This window comes from Monodelphis domestica, chromosome 3 (genome assembly GCF_027887165.1).
Source record: "Monodelphis domestica isolate mMonDom1 chromosome 3, mMonDom1.pri, whole genome shotgun sequence".
NCBI lineage: Eukaryota > Metazoa > Chordata > Mammalia > Didelphimorphia > Didelphidae > Monodelphis > Monodelphis domestica.
The window spans coordinates 483,855,685-483,873,452 of NC_077229.1; the positions used below are offsets into that span (position 1 = coordinate 483,855,685).

Consider the following 17,768-nt stretch of genomic DNA (forward strand, 5'->3'; position numbering starts at 1 on the left):
TCTTTCCTCATCCCAAGTCTATTTTTTGTCTAGTTTATACAATGCAACATTATTCTACTTTGGAGTTTCTTCCTTTCCAGGCTCTTAGAACTAAAAACCTACCTCTAACCATCTCCTAAGTATAACCAACATGATTTTTATTGTCTGGTATTCACTATCTTTTTGTTTTTCTCTCGAGAGAATTCTTACTTATGTCTTATATCTTCTTTAAGAAGATGCTGAGGTTTTCTCGATTCTTCTTTGTCTCCATCAGGACTTTTCTTTGCCCTTTCCCTCCTATCATTTTGCTGTGCCCCATCTGTTTTCTATGCCTGACCCAGTGAATATTGCTGAGAGGAGATAGGGAGGAAAATGAAGGTGATTACCAGGCTCTCATCAGGAACAATCTCAACATTTGCCACTTCTGCTGCCCTTCTGGTCCTTAATGGTTATGGAAGGCAAAGATTCCAATGAAAGCTGGACCCTCAGAGTTTTGTAATTCTGCTGACCCAGCTTTAACTTTATAGGAACAATTTCCCCATATTACCATCCTTCAATTTTACTTAGCCCTTAGTTGGCTTAGGTTTCTTCTTGGAACTACAAAGTTCTCTGTGTCTTGGATCAATTGATTAGTGAGCTAACAAGGATTTACTAAGTTTCCACTTTGTGCCAGGGACTTTGTGAGATGTTGGAGATACAGAGACATAAAGGAAATAGCTCTTGCCCTCAAGGAACTTAAAATCTCTGAACAGCTTATATTCTTTCTGTAGCAGAAATGTCTGTGTGACTCAGGGAACATGGCTATGCTCTCCTGCTTTTTGGTTGGGCAGTCCTTCTCTCCATCAAAAGGACAGCATGACCAGTCACCCCCATTGCCCCTCAGACATTCTGAAAGGACTTTGTAGCAAAGCCTATTTGGAAGCCATATATTGTTGCTGCTGGAGGATAAAGGAGGGGTCCAGAAACCAGGAGATTTCTGACCAAGAGTTTCATTAGAGTTATGAGGTAGCTTCTCTAAGTGGGAAAGCCATGGTCATAGGGGAAGGGAGTGGACCTTGCTGGGGACACAGTGGATAAAGTTCTAGGCCTAGAATCTGAAGGACCTGGGTTCAAATCTGACCTCAGACTTTTCTAGCTGTGTGACCCTAAGCAAATCATATAACCCAATTTGCGTAGCCTTTATAGCTCTTCCTTCTGTCTTATAATTGATGCTAGGACAGAAAGTAAGGGTTATTGAAATTTTTTAAAATGTGCTCTTCTTTCTGTCTTACAATTGATGCTAGAACAGAAGGTAAGGGTTGTTTTAATTTTAAAAGAATTCATACCTTCCTGACTTTTCATCTTTATCTTTGAAAGACTTTCTAGCAATGACCCCCATTTTGCCTTTTTCTTTGTCCATCCTGTTTGTTTTACATCTGGAACCTCCTGAGGGCAATATGGCTGCCTTGCCCAGTGGAAAGATTTGCTCTGTGTTTCCCAAGACTTTTCTCTCAGCAAAATTAATTAATTAATAACCCAGCCGTCTGTAAGCTTGCCTCAGACAGCCATTCTCGTTGGACTAATTGCTAGTCCAGGTTTTTCTGGGTGACAGTCATTCTACAATGAGGCTCCTAATTAATCTCTGCACAGTTCTCACCAAGAAGAAAGGCTGATAAGAAGAAACATCCCCAATTATCATGAGAAAGGAAATGTCAAGATCCCTGTCAAGTTTTCCTGGAACTCTCTCCTCGCACCGATGAAAATTACCACTAGCCCAGAGAGGCAGACTCACTATTAACTCTGAAAGTGAAGGAAATGTGAAGGCTGACGTTCCTAAGACCACACAGACTGAATTCTGTGTCCATACTGTGTATATTGTGTATCTGGGTCTTCTTGTTTAACATATGTGATGATTATGGTTTCACTTCTGAGTTGGAGCATTAAATACTGGGAGAAAGAAGTCAGAGAAAGAAAATTTTCTGCTGCTTCGACACTGACAGTTCTGTTGGTTTTAATGTGGAAAGGCTAAAGCTTTCTTTTTCTGTGTTTATGCTTACAGGACAGAAAATTCTTCACCACCGAAGTGACGTTTTAGAGACTGTCGTCCTGATCAACCCTTCGGATGAAGCAGTCAGCACTGAGGTAAGCCAGGCCAGTCAGCAAAATGATTCTGGGGCCAGCGCTCCTCCTATTCTCCCCACCCCACACAGAGGACCAGGGCAGTCGCCCAAGCTAGAGGAGGGAACTATTAAGCAACATATCTCCTCCTCACCTAGTTCCTTCTTATTAATCACTGAAGAACTCATCTTCATATATCCCTGCCAGCAAAGGCTCCATTCCTTCCTCTTCGTAGCCAAAGGCATGTCTCCAAACTCTACCTCCAAAGTTCCCGGCTTTTATGCCCGTGTCCCATCCTGAATCAGTTTCTCTGAATTTAACCCCATCTCACCTCTTAGCAAAGCAGATTCTGAAGAAGCAGGGGCCAGACTGCTCTTTTTTACATTGAGTTGCATCACTTGGTGGAAGGGGGTGATGTGTGTGCCAGTATGAGTGGGGTGGGGGGAGAGAGAAATGGGAAGAAATCATCTGGAAAACAGAACCTCTTCTTCAGAATGGAGACTTGAGTGCACAAGCAGTGTAAAGGAAAGTTTAAGTGGTGGTTCAAGAGAAAATAGTATAGGGGAAGTAGACATGGATCCCATCTAGAAGATAGGTATCAAGTGTACCTCCTCTATCCCTACTCTGCTAAGTCTCCTTTTGGAGAAAGTCAATGGAAGCTCCATGCTCTGAAATTCAAAGCGTTCAAAGCATTCTCTGAAATAGGAACTCAACTAATGCTAAGAATCTCGTCACCAAGGCCAGGGGAATCACTGGCTCACATTCCCATTTCCTTTCTTACATCGAACACTCTTTGGCAAAGAAAATGGTACTCAGGGATCAAAGCAGCCATAGCCCCCAGCCTCCATTGCCGGCTCTCCGTATATCCAGTAGGTTGGCTTAGTGTGCTCAGATGCACTGAGATTGATTCCCACTTCCGCCCCTGACCTACTCCTTCAAACTGGCAGAACCCCTTTGACTAGCCATTAAGAAACAGGGTTGATGAGGAGAATGATGTTGACAGCCGTATATCAGTGACTTACAAGTCAGGAAGCAATTTTGTGGCTGAAAAAAGCCAGAGCTTTTTATACATGAGTTGGCAGACTGCCTGGAGAAGCCAATAGTCATGGTGGAAGGAAAGATAAGGTCAGACATTTATTTATTTTCAAGACTCTAGAAATGCCTTTGGAGCAGATAAATTGAGAGCTGCACACCAGAGGGCAAAGGGTACTCAGCAGTGCTTCTTCCCAAAAGGAGAGTAAATTGATTTGACCCATCAAGGAGAGGATCGAATCTTAATGAGCCGACAGCTTGACAGACTTTCTCCCTCCCTTAGGGACTTCTGTGAAGGTATATGGATATTTCTCCAGCACTGTTCGACTGGACACCCAGCTGAAGGGTTCTTCTAGTCTGTACTTAGCATGAAGATACTTCCTGATGATGCTAAAATGTCAGAGTTTGGAGGCATCCCTTTGGCTACCATTAGGAAGGAATGGAACATTTGCTGGTGGGGACTGACCAGAGATGTGCACAGGGGATTTAACCCACTACTGGCCAGTCTGTCAGCTTGGGGGTTGAGATTAATTATGATGATCAAGAGAATAACTGATTGTATCATTCGGGGCTTCATTAAATCAGCCCTTGACTCAGAAGCCACAAGCTATTAACAGATACTCCAAAGTAGCCATGCAACATATGAATTGCCAGTTGTGGGGAGGATTGCTGGGAAATGGAGGCAATTGGAAGGAAGACCAAAATTATTATTACTTTCTTGGTCTTTCTGCTGACCTTAGTCATTGGCTTTTAGCTGGAGTTGGGAATCAGCATGGGAGAGTAAAGCCCAAAGCCACAGAATTCTTGGGGTATCTGCTAATTCTCCAAAGCTCTGAGGTCATCCCAATCCACAATCTTATCCATCTGCCTTTGCTTCCAGGTGCGCTTGATGATTACAGACGCTGCCAGACACAAGCTACTTGTGTTGACCGGACAATGCTTTGAAAACACGGGAGAACTGATCCTCCAGTCTGGTTCTTTCTCCTTCCAGAATTTCATAGAGATTTTTACTGATCAAGAGGTGGGTTCTTGATTGAAAAAGTCATGCTGTTGTGTTTAAACATAAAGTATATCATATTGGTTCTGCTTGACAATATCAAGAAAATTTTGGTAGCTGGGAGATGGTGATGGAAAGACAGAATATGTTCTTATATTGTAATTGAATATAGATGTGATTGACATTTGATCTTGTTTTTTTATATGGGATCTTTCTCCAATAGATTCTCAAAGCACTTATTTATTCTCTTAATTAATTCCCAGTATCTTTGGATACCCTAAACTGGAGTCCAGAGAAGCCTGAGCCATAGAGTAAATCAATATCATAGCTGGCAAGAAGGTGTCTTGCTTTTAATTCCAGTGTACTAGACTTCTCTTGGACCTAAATGATAACCCTTTAACAGGCAATCTCAATCTTTGTGTCCCTTACTCCTCAGCTGCTTGCTTTTTTATATTTTATTTTTCCAATTACAAATAATAATTTTCAATATGAATTGTCTGAAATTATGAGATCCAAATTGTCTCCCTCTCTACCTTCCCTTCCCCCTCTCAGGAACGGGAAGCAATTTAATCTGGATTATACATGTATTAATATGCAAAACATACTTCAATATTGGTCATTGTCATAGGAAAATACTCATATAGAACCAAATTCCCAAAATAAAAACAGAAGCTAAAGTGAAAAACCGTATGCTTTCATGTGCATTCCCACTCCAATAGTTCTTTCTCTGGAGGCAAATAACATTCTTTGTCACAAGTACTTCAGAATTTTCCTAGATCATTGTATTGCCAACAATAGTTGTCTTTCACAGCTGATCATTACACAATATTGCTGTTACTGTGTGCAATGTTTTCCTGGTTCTGCTTATTTCACTCTGCCTCAGTTCATGAAGGTCTTCCCAGCTCTTTCTGAAATCATCCTATTCATCTTTCCTTAGAGCATAATAGTATTCTATCACCATTGTACACCACAATTTGTTCGGCCATTTCCCAGGTGAGGGACATCCTCTCAATTTCCAATTCTTTGCCACCACAGAAAGAACAGCTATAAATATTTTGTACAAGTAGGTCCTTCCTCCCCCACCCCCTGCCTTTTTTGCGTCTTTGGAATACAGTCCTAGTATTACTGGATTGTGTGCTACTTTTAATGCCTAATCCCTTTCATGTGTCTTGGAGAAGATGATAAGACTGTGTAGAAAGGGGAAGATGTATCTACTAACCAGCAGGGTCCTCTGAACATAGGAGACACATCCTAAGGATAAGTAAGCAGACGTTTCTGACTTTATCAGACCCTCAATGCTTCTGATCCATTCCCCCCTTGAATGTTGTGTCATGTATGATATGCATTTTATGAAACCACATCCATTTACAGTATTACTCAAATCAGATAAAGGATTTTAATTTGTTCCAGATTGGAAAAACACCAGAATAGAGAGCCTTGGCTAAACTCACAGTATTTACAGAATACATACTTCTCCTTTTTAAAATGATTGGCTCCTTCATGTCTGTTCTAATGCATCAGTTCGAATTAAACCCAATGTCATTGTCACAACAAACTTTAGCTTGCCAACGGCTGATAGATAATGGGATACTAAGCAGAGTAGCCGATAAATGAACTGCTTCATATTTTATACCGTGTTCTAAAAATGGCAGGCTATTGAGCTTCTGGGAATTATGAAAGACTCAAATCTCCACGACTTAACTCTATGCTCTTGCAGTGTCTCCTTAAGAGTTCTGGGTGTGCTTTTCCCTCACTGGTGAGACCTGTAAACAAACTGTCAGGTCTCATTTGGTTCACCTGAGTGCTTTTGGAACCACACCAAGCAGCTGACATACTTCTTGGCTTCTCTCTCGGTTCATGAAGGGGTGGGAGGAGAACATTGACAAGGAACATTTTATTTGTAGCTTGAAACCCCAGATTTTACAAAGTATGGGGCCACAAGCTTGTGTAGACAGAGGGCACAGTCTATAGAAGTGAGAAATGAGCCAAGAACCAACCTGTCTTATCCCTCCCCATAAGGTTTACAGTAATTCTTAGAGAACAGCCAAGAGCAAAGGACACTAGATTGGAAGTCAAAAGATCTGAATTTGAATCCAAATCCTTACCTTCTATCTTAGAATCAATACTGTGTATTGATTCTAAGGCAGAAGAGCGGTATGGGATAAGCAATGAGGATTAAGTGACTTCCCAGGGTCATATAGCTAGGAAGTATCTGAGGTCAGATTTGAACCCAGGACCTCCTATCTCTAGGCCTGGCTCTCAGTCCACTGAGTCACCTAGCTGTCCCCTTACCTATGTATTCTTCAGCAGATTACTTCCTCTCTTGAGCCCTCAGTCATATCATCCATAAAATGAAGGGGTATGGATTAAATAATCTCTAAAGTCCTTTAGAACTCTAAATGCCATGATAATAATATAATAATATATTATATATATAATAATAAAATAATAATAATAATAAGTCACATTTCTATAGTATTTATCTCACAATAGGGATGGCTAGATAGTGCAGTGACTAGAGTGTCAGGCCAGGAGTCAAGGAAGACTCCTCTTCTGAAGTTCAAATCTAGCCTCAGACGTTTACTAGTTTAGTGAACCCCTGGGCAAGCTATGTAACCCTGTTTGCCTCAATTTCCTCATCTTTAAAATGAGATGCAGAAGGAAATGGCAAACCACTCAAATATCTTTGCCAAGAAAACCCCAAATGGAGTCACAAAGAGTTGGACACAACTGAAAATGACACAACAAATTTCTCATAATAATCTTAAAAGGCAAGTTGAACAAGAATTGTTATTCCTATTTTACAGATTAAGAAATGGCCATTAAGTGACTTTCACCCACATTCTCTCAGATAAGTATCAAAGGAGGAATCTGAACCCAAATCACTTGACCACAAGCCCCATGCTCTATCCCACAAAACCATGCTACTTCTGTGGCAAGGGAAAGATGAAATGATTGAGGAAACAAAGGTTTGAGCTTTTGAATGTAATTGAAAAAATTTTTAAAAACCTTACCTTCCATCTTGGAATCAATACTGTGTATTGGCTCCAAAGCAAAAGAGTGGTAAGGACTAGGCAATGGGGGTCAAGTGACTTGCCCAGGGTCACACATGAGAAGTGTCTGAGACCAGATTTGAACCTAGGACCACCCATCTCTAGGCCTGGCTCTCAATCCACTGAGCTACCCAGCTGCCTCCTATAATTGAATTATTAAGCAATGCATGCCAACTGCCTAACAAATCAGGACCATGCCCCCTCAACTTTGGCACTAGACCTCGAATATAAGGAGAGAAGGATTTTTATGCATTAAAACAATCAGATAAGATCAATTAATTAAAAACACAATTACAGGATACAAAATTAGGTAATCTGATTTCTAATCAGAGAAAAGAATAGCGACTTTCCAAGTTGGGCGGGTTTCCAAGTTGGGCGGGATAGAGGTAATAGGTGCAATTCCATGATTCCAGAAGAAGAGGTGTCCCACTCTTCTCCAAAGATCTGTATTCAGTCAAAGGAAAATGGAAATAATAATTTATTGACCATTATGGACCAGTTTTCCAATAAGGTATATGGGTTGTTTGTGATGTGTACTTGTGAGAAAATTCCTTGCATCCATTTCGGATCTGATTGGCTTTCTGGTCAACATAACCTAGGTCCTTAGTTAAAGGTCTCTAAGCAACAGTTAGAAGTGGTCCAGCTTCCCAGTCCAAATAGGGCTGGGCTCAAGCAATCCAACAAAGACCTCTTACAGTTCCAATTGAATAAATCCAATTACAATTGAATAAAGTTTTCTCACAAGACATAAATTGAGCTAGACTCATAATTGAAAAGAAAGAGATTGAAGCTAGCTCCAGAACTGAGTCACAAGATGGAGATAGGATGAATTACTCAATTCCTACTACCACTTGCTGTTCTAATCCCCTCAGCTCATGAGTGTTCAAAACACTGAATTTGGACATCAAAATCCTGAATTCAAGTCCCACATCTACTGGTTTTGGCAGGTCCTTTGCCCTCTCTGAGCCTTGGTTTTCTGTAAAATAGTGATGCTTGTACAGTCCATTTTACCGAGTTGTTGTGAGGGTAAATGAGAGGATAAAAATGCTTTGTAACCATGATGCTCAATTTGCATAAACATTTTTGAAAATCCAGATCTGTGATTTGTACAGATTTTCTGGTACTTGAGCTCTGCTGGACCTGAATGATTTGCCTGACTTGGCCATAGTCAGCCACCCAGTACATGGCAGACATGGGTCTTTTTAGTCTTTCTATAGCAACCATATTGTGTTGCCATATGTAAACATAAGCCAACAATATGTTATTGTTACCATTCCATAGTTGAGTCCCTGCATTTCTTTCAGCTCTGGCACTTTACCTGAGAGCTATTGATTATGTCCTTTTTAAATTAAGGGCTTCCAATCTCACTGCAAATGCCCCTAAAACCCTTGTGTAAATGTTTTTGATACCTTGAGAGCAAGCTATACTTAAATATTTTATACAAAGGACCACACATTGAAAATTAGTTGTTCCAAGTCTGTCTGAATATCTGGGAGATATTAAGCACTTTTCACACTTTTTGATGGGGAAAGGAAAAAGCAGCAGTGGTCTAGAAAATCTGCTTTAGGGTTCAACATCATGAGAACTTGCCTGGTCTGCTCAGTGGCCATGGCCCAAGTCCAAATCTTCCCTCTCATTTACATGAACAGCTTCTCAAATCCTTGGACAGTCTTTGAGGGAACTGGGTCTCATGCCATATCATTAGAATTTGCTTTGTTCAGAGTGAAATTACAAACAGAAAATACCTTAGGAAAAGAAAGAGGTTGTCTTGTCTGAGAATGTCATGTCTAGCCACTGTGGGGCTAGAAAAAAATACTTTTAAATTTAAGAAATTATAAAATTGGGGCAGCAAGCTTGGATAGTTGTAGTGGATAGAGCACCATGCCCAGAGCCAGGAGGATGTGGATTCAAATCTGACCTCAGACACTTCCTAGCTTATGTGACCCTTGACAAGTTGCTTGGCCCCAATTGCCTAGCCATTGCCACTCTTCTGTCTTAGAAGTGCTACTAAAATAGAAGGTAAGAATTTTAAAAAATGTTTTTAAGTAATATATAAAATCGTGGTTTGCTTAGGTTGGAACTACCCATATGATCTTGGACAAGCCATGTCCTTCTTGAGTTTACATTTCCTCAAATGGAAATGAATAGATTGGGCTTAGTTGATAGCTAAGTTTCCTCCAAACTTTAAATTTTAGAGTTTTCTATTTAATATTTATTTTATTTATAACTTTATAAATTTTAAATTTATATTTATTAATGCATGAAGGTAGACTTTTAGGAGAGTACAACAAATGGGAATAGTATCAAGGGAAAGCAAAAAGAGGAAGCCAGACCCCAAATAAAAGGATATGAGTTAGCAATAATGAAGAAATATCTTCAATGGTTTTCTTTGGAATAGATTGAGAAGAGAGCTTATCATGGTCTTTGAAGGTTTTCACAAGATTAGGTGTTGGTTATCAGGGACCAGGTCAGTAGGGAGTAGAGCAATGATTCAATAGCTATCAACTTCCTGGAATTATGGCATCCCATCATTGTTTGCTTAATTTTGCTTTGCTACTTTCTTCCCTCTCTACATCTTTGTTTTTAAATTGAAGCCAATTATAATTTTCTGTCTTATCACAATGAAAGATATGGTAGAGGCATCCTGGACTATTGCAGAACTATTCCTGTTAGTCATTGGAATGGACTCCCATTGGAAGCGGAAATAGATGACTGAAAAATCTGTCAAGAACCCTCCCCAGCCCCATGATTTGGTGATTTTGTCAAAGGGTCCTCACATATTGAACAGAAAGGAAGTGACCAATTCTGAATGTGAAAACTTTTTCTAGCAAGAAGCAAGCTCTCATCAAAACTGCATTACCAGGGCAACTAGGAGGCATTGTGGGTAAAGTGCCAAGCCTGGAGTTAGGAGGTCCTGGGTTCAAATCTGACCTCAGACACTTCCTAGCTATGTGACTCTGGGCAAGTCATTTAACTCTGCCTATCCCTTGCCCTTTTTGTCTTAGAGTTATTACTAAAATGGAAAATAAAGGTTTTAAAAAACCCTTTATTCTTACTACTGTCCTCATGCTTAGAACTCCCTCCCTTCTCCATCTCCATCTCTTGCTCTCTTTGGCTTCCTTCAAGCCAGAAATAAAGTCCTATCTTCTACAGGAAGCCTTTCCTGATCTTCCTTAATATGAGTGCCTTCCCTCTGTTGATAGGATTTATCTTACAAACATCTTATTTGAACATAATTGTGAGCATTTTGTCTTCCCCATTAAATTGTAAGCTTCTTGAGAGTACAGACTGGTTTTTGCTTTTCTTCATATATTCAGGGCTTAGCACAGTGCCTGGCACATGGTAAGCCCTTAATAAATGCATATGGGCTAACTAAAGTGATATATTAAGGTCAAAGAGGATGAGGCCTGGGAAGAAGCCATTGGATTTTGTGGTGAATAATAAGAGAGCAATTATTGCAGAGATGTGGGGACAGAAAACAGATTTTGAGAGAACTGGTGGGGTAAGCATTAAGGAATTGGAGATATTTGTCTTAGAGGCATTTTTCATGAAGTTTGGCAAAAGAGGAGAAGAGATGGTAAAACAGCTCAAAAAGGGTGCAAGGGTTTAGGGAATGCTCTCTTTCAGATAGAGAAAATGTACCCATTTATAAATGGAAGAGATATATAGAGGAAATGTTGTTGAGAGGGAGGAGAGAGAGAGAGAGAGAGAGAGAGAGAGAGAGAGAGAGAGAGAGAGAGAGAGAATAATTTATCGATTAAGATCCCAAAGCCATCAGGAAAGTATGTGATCAAGGGCACAGGTAGAAGTATTAGCTTTGGCAAGGTTTAGGAATGCTTTTTTTCTGACTTGGGAGGAAAGTGAAGGACTTTTTGAAGAACCAAGTTTTTAAATTATGAAGAAATGGAATTGAGGAGCCCCTGTCAGATAGCTTTTATACTCTTAGTAAAAGATGTGATCCTCTGCTGTGAAATTATATATGGGGTGGGATTGGTACCTTGAGAACAAAAGAAAAAGTTCTGAATAATCATTTACTGAAGGAGATAAGGAATCAGTGAGAGGTAAATGACTCATTTAACTGTTATTGATTCCCTATTTCAGTAAATGATTGCCAAGCAGCATTAAGGTCTCAGCTGAGGTTAGATGGCATTCATTTATAAGGGATGAAATCAGCACAATTTATGACTCCACAGCAAAATGCACCAGGCTGGAAGCAGGTTGGAGTTTTTCATGCTTGAGGATTAGCAGGACAAGGGGACAGAAGGTGTAGGAAGCTGGAAATCCTAAGGCATTGGCTATTGAACCTTAAAAGTGGCTGATCATGTTTGATCAATGGATCAACAAGCATTTCTTAATATGCTAGGTACTGAGAATACAAATAAAACAATGAAACCATTCCTAGTCTCAAAGAGATTTCTTTTTTCTTTTTATATTCATTTCTGAATTCTCTCCCTTCCATCCCCATTCCTCTATCCAATGAGATAGCAAGCAATATAATACCCATAGGTGAAGTCATACAAAATATATTTCCACATTAGTCATAGTGTGGGGGAAAAAAAGCAAGAAAAAGAAAGTGAAAAAATCCACTTTCATCTGCATTCAGATTTTTTCAGTTCTCTTTCTTGAGGTAGAGAGCATTTTTTATCCTGGGGCTTTTGGAACTATTTTGAATTATTATATTCATCTGAGTAGGAGGATCTTTTGCAGTTAATTTTTTACAATATTAGTGTTATTATGTAAAATATTCTGATTCATTTTTCATCAGCTCTTATAAGTCTTCCAAGATTTTTCTGAAACCATTTGCTTCATCATTTCTTACTAGCATTCCATCACAATCATATGCCACAAGTTGTTCAGGCATTTCCCAATTGACAGACATCACCTTAGTTTCTAATCCTTTGCCATCTCTTTGCCTGCCCAACACACACATATTACCTGCTATAAATATTTTTGTAATATGGGTTCTCTTCTTTCTTCTTTGAAAGGAGTTAACTTTCTATTGTGAGGAGGTCATCATTCATGTATAGAGTAAACATACAGAGAATAAATACAAATAAACACAAGGTGGTTAGGTGGGAAAAGAAGGGAACTCACTAGCATGGGAATAGGAAGCAGAGACTAGGAAAGTCTTCATGGAGAAATTAAAACTTGAACTTTGTCTTAAAGGAAGAGAAGTTCTGGATTAGAATGAGTTTGAGGAGGGGGTGAATTCCAGAAATGGGAGATGACAAATACAGAGGGATGGAAGTCATGGAATGTGAAGAACAGAGAAAAGGCTTAGTTTGGCTTGATTCATAAGTATAGAGAAGAAGGGGAGAGAAGGGGCAATGAACAGTGAGTCTGGAAAGATAAGTTGAAGCCAAATTCTGAAAGGCTAAACATCAAGATTTATATTAGATGGGGCAGCGAGGTGGCACACTGGATAGAGGGCCAGACCTGGAGTCAGGAGGAGTTGGGTTTAATTTGGCATCATATATTTCCTAGTTGTGTGACCACGGGCAAGTCACTTAACCCCATTTGCCTAGCCTTTGCCCTTCTGTCTTAGAGTTGGAAAGTATAGGTTTAAAAAAAAAAAGGATTTATATTAGATCATAGAAGCACCAGCAGAGCAATGGCGTATATAAAGTCAGAGAATGGCATGGTCCACTCTGCACTTCCCTTTGGCAGCTGTATAGAGGATGGCCCAGAGGAGGGAGAGACTTTAGGCAGTGAGACCAATTAAAATGTTATTTCAGTAGTCCAGATAATTATGAACTGATCCAACTGTTTTAGAAAGCAGTCTTTAACACCCCCAAAGTTATAAAACTGTGTATACCCTTTGATCCAGCAAGAGCACTGTTGGATCTGTTTCCCAACGTGATCTGGGAAAAAGGAAAAGAATATGTTCTAAAATATTCATAGCATCTCTCTTGGTGATAGCAAAGAACTGGAATCTGAAGAAGGCGTCCTCAGTTGGGGAATGGCTGAACAAAGTGTGGCATATTATTGTGAGGGACTACTACCATGCCATAAGAAATGATGAGCAGATGAATTTTTTAAAAATATAAAAAGACCTACATGAAATTATGAAAAGTGAAACAAGGAGCATCAAGAGAACTTTGTAGACAGTAATAGAAATACTGTTTGAAAAATCATTTGTATATGTCTAGCTCCAGAGAAAGAATTGATAAATAGAAACAAGCAAGAAATAGTTTTCTATACATCCCCCTCCTCCCCACAAGTGATGCCTTCTCTAGTGTGAGGAGGGAAAGAGATACCTGGAAATTTTAATATAATAAACAAATCATATATATCTCTCCCCCTCTCCCCCTCTCTGCCTTCTCCCTTCTCCCTTCCTTCTCTCTTCCTTCTCCCTTCTCCCTCCCCTCTCCCTCTCTTCTCCATCCATCCATGTGTGTGTGTGTGTGTGTGTGTGTGTGTGTGTGTGTGTATATATATATGAATATATATATATAAAATCTTGGTAAGAAGTGATAAAAGTCTAAACTAAATGCTTTATGAGCAAGAGAAAGGTTCAGTTCCGAGATGTATTATGGAAGTAATCAAAGCAAGATTTGGTTAGTTGAAGATTCTAAGAGACCTAAGAGACTCAAGATAGTGGCTTTGAGAGGAGGCAAAATTTTAAAAAGTTGATTTGGTGGGAATGATTAATCGTTTACAGTGGTACATGTTAAATCAGAGTTGTTGCTGAGATATCCAGTTTTGAAATGTCCAATAGGAAACTAACAATTAGCTAAAGCTCAAGAGAGACTGGAGCTACATTTATAGATATGAGTCATCTGCATAATTAATTATAAATTATAACAAAAATATAACAATTAATTATACATTATAAATATAATGTAATTAAACAGGAACTGATGAAGTTATAAGGGAGAGAATAGAGAGTGAAGGGAAGGGGACCCAAGACAAATTTGGGGGGAACACCCATAATTGGGGGTATGATTTATATGGATGATGAGGCAGCCATAATAATCTTCTTTAAGAAGATTAATTTGGCAGCAGAATAGATGATTTGAGAGGGGAGAAACTTGAGGCAAGGAGACCAAGGTTTCAAGAGGTCTCAGGTCACAGGGAGAGAAAGGAATAGATTGAATATGAATGACCAAGTGGAAGAAAGGAGTGACTAAGAGGATGTAGACCAATGAAAAGGAGTTTGTCATTATCCTATTCATTATTGTTGGTTTTAAACTTCATGATATAAGAGGTAGTATAGTGGGCAGCTATGGTGTAATTGATAGTGTCAGGTCTGTAATAAGGAAGACTCATCTTCCTGAGTTCAAATCTGGCCTCAAACTCTTAGTACCTATGGGACCCTGGGCAAGTCACTTTACCCTGTTTTTCTCCATTATCATATATGTAAAATGAGCTGGAGAAGGAAAAGGCAAACCGCTCTAACATCTTTGCCAAGAATACCCCAAATGGGGTCAGGAAAGGTCAGACTGGAGTGAAATGCCTTAACAACAATATAGTTGTGAGGGATGGTGAGGGCCGGAGTTAAGCCATTCTATTGTGTCTATAGTAAGTAGAGAAGGAGATTGTCAGGGTGTTAAAGCAGTCATCAATCTTGCCCATAGCAGGGGCTGAAAAAAATTGTTTAATTTAAACATAAATATTAAAGTATTAAATATGGTGGGAGGAGATTGGAAGAAGGTAGGTGCTTTGAGAAAATGAGAGTAGGACCTCTTGGTATAGAAAGAAGTAGAACAATTTTGAAGGAAGGAAGAATTTGAAGAAAAAGCAGCAGTGGAATTTTCTGGAAATGACAGTGGGAATTGAGCTAATGGTATATCTTCCTCTTTCTAATCCTGAGTCAAGGGAAGAGAAAGAAGGCAAGTCATGGTGTCCTTTGGAGAGGATTTTGAAGAGTATGGAATAAGTGATGTAGTCATAACACAAACCTAACTTTTCAAATTCCAAATTCAGTTTACTTTCTAGTACAGCATAATCCACCATGAAGTTAGTTGTCTTGTATTTCCAACCACATGCTGCCTTCTAATTCTGAGATTCTGTGACTCTGGGTTTTGGTTACTTTGTGGATACGGAAAGATCCAAGAAAACATTTGAAAATATGGAGACATTTTTTCTTAGAAGAGACTTGGGAGCCAGGCATGGTAATGAGCCCCTGTAATGTTGGTACTGTGGTGAAACTGAGGGTGATGGGTCTTCAGACCCATCTGGAGCTCCAGAGTTCTGAGCTATAGTAGGGTTAAACCTGATGACAGATCTGTAAAATATCTGGCACCAATAAAATGAGCCCTTGGGAGCAGAGATGGGAGAACCACCAGAATGGACTCCTTGACCCAACTTAGCAACAGAGGAGGTTAAAGGTTCCTTGCTGATCAGTAGTGGGTTCAGACCCTTGAATAGCCACCTCATTTCCAATTTGGGTGACTTAGCAAAACTTAGTGTCAGAGACAGAAAGATAGACAAACAGAGAAAGAGACAGACAGAGAGACAGAGTGAAATAGACTGAGTTGGATAGGGCTACCCTAAGGTCATATTTGAAAGTGCAGTAGGAGGAAGTAGGGGTAGGGGTTATGTAACTTTGTTCTAAGATGGTAGTGCTGATACAATGATTCAGGACAATTCTGAGGGACTTATGACAAAGACTGTCATCCACCTCTAAGAGAAAGAACTGTTGGAGTATAAATGCAGATCAAAGCATACGATTTTTACTTTAGTTTATTTGGATTTTTATTTTCAGGTATTGGTTTTATACGATTATTCTCTTGAAAATATGAACAATATGGAAATATGTTTTGCATGATAATACATGTATAACCCAGATTTAATTGTTTGCCAGCTCCAGGAGGAGGGAGGGAAGGGAGAGAAGTTCAGTCATATAATTTTGGAAAACTTATGTTAGAATTTGTTATTACACGTAACTGGTAAAATAAAATATTTTTATAAAAAAACTAAGATGGAAGTGCTACTAACAGAAATGGAAGAATGCAGATTAGTGTGGCTCTTTGATGGTAGGGGAAGAAGGAATTGCTATGCAGATAGAAAATATCTGAAGAGTTAACCAGAATCTTTGTTGGATGAAATGTTGGCAAAGTAGCATCCTCAACAATCTAATTCTGGGTGGTCTTAGGCTGTCTTTTGTCAAAGCCACAGAGATACTGAGGCTAAAGCATTATAGCCATGTAAAGCATTCATACTTTGTGGCTGTCTAAAGAAAATTGTATAGGCTCCAGATCAAGAAGTTTACAATATTAAGGGAGCTATTTCTTTGGAACCAAATGAAGGAAAAAATTAGATATTGTCTTCCCCTAGCTCATATTTGGAAAGAAGCTAAATGAAACTACAGCTTCTTTCCAAATATGATCATTTAATAAAACAAACCCTAAGAAAATAATATTTAGCAGTAGTAGGAGCCAGGGAAAACCCAGCTGCATTAAAAAAAAAGATATGGGTTCAGACTAGGTTTGTTTTGGGAAGCCAAGAAGCCAAAGGAAATGTTATTCTTTTCTACTTCATCATTTATTTTTTATTTTTTTAAAAACCCCACACATACCTTTACCTTGCATCTTAGAATCAATGCTGTGTATTGGTTCCAAGGCAGAAGAACTATAAGGGTGAGGCAATGGGAGTTAAGTGACTTGCCCAGAGTCACACAGCTAGGAGGTATCTGAGGCCAGTTTTGCAGGACCTCCCATCTCTAGACCTGGCTCTTAATCCACTGAACCACCTATCTGCCCCACTTTATCATTTATTACTCTATACCCAGAATGCCTTTTTAGTCTGAAATGGTAACTGAGTTGGTTTCTGAGTTCTGCTGAATCCTGGGCTTATGATGAGCCCTGAACCAGTAACTTACTAAAGAAAGTCATCAAGCCTGTCTATTCTTTAGCTTTTGGATGAAAAGAAGTGGTGTGTGTGTGTGTGTGTGTGTGTGTGTGTGTGTGTGTGTGTGTGTGTGTGTGTGTAACCATAATCTTATTTTGTGAAATGAGTTTATATATTTTTATATAAAGCCATAATCTTATTTTGTGGACTCTGCTTCTCTGCCTACTGTGGAGCTATTGGGTAGGAAAAGCTAGCCGATGCATGTGAGCTACTGGAGTCTAATTTCATCTTCATTCACTCACTCAGCTTCTCTGAAAACAATGGAAGAGAATGCTATTGGAGCATAGTTCTCATATTTTAAAACGAGCAGATTAAGGAAGAAATCATTTGGACATTTAATTATATAATTAGGTAACCACTTCAATAATTTCTGCCTCAACATTTGTAAATTGTAGGGGTGGACATCAAACTCCAGCCTTGGACTGCAGGGCAGATGACATATCAAAAAAACAATTTAATAGGAGTGGTAGCAATGGGGAAGAAGTATGGGAAGAAAAGAAAACAAATGCCGATAACCTAAAGAAAATAATTTTTAAAAATTTATTTATTTATTTAGAATATTTTTCCATAGTTACATGATTTTCCCCACCTCTCTTCTCTCCCTGCCTCCCCTTACCCCCCCCCCAGAGCTGACAAGCAATTCCACCGGGTTATACATGTATTATTGTTCAAAACCTGTTTCCATATTATTCATATTTGCAATAAAGTGATCTTTTAAAGCCAAAACCCCTGTCGTATCCCCATCGAACCATGTGATC

The 17,768-nt window shown here is 39.3% G+C and overlaps 1 protein-coding gene across 3 annotated transcripts in view; it reads left to right on the forward strand.

Moving 5' to 3' along the window:
* MAP1B (microtubule associated protein 1B) overlaps nt 1–17,768 on the forward strand; it is a 128,522-nt gene that overhangs the window by 92,618 nt on the left and 18,136 nt on the right. For all 3 annotated transcript variants that reach the window (XM_001362922.4, XM_056824734.1, XM_056824733.1), the window contains 2 exons: nt 2,018–2,100; nt 3,989–4,129. In XM_001362922.4, the coding sequence (XP_001362959.1) occupies nt 2,018–2,100; nt 3,989–4,129 (224 nt within the window). The remainder of the gene's footprint in view (nt 1–2,017; nt 2,101–3,988; nt 4,130–17,768) is intronic.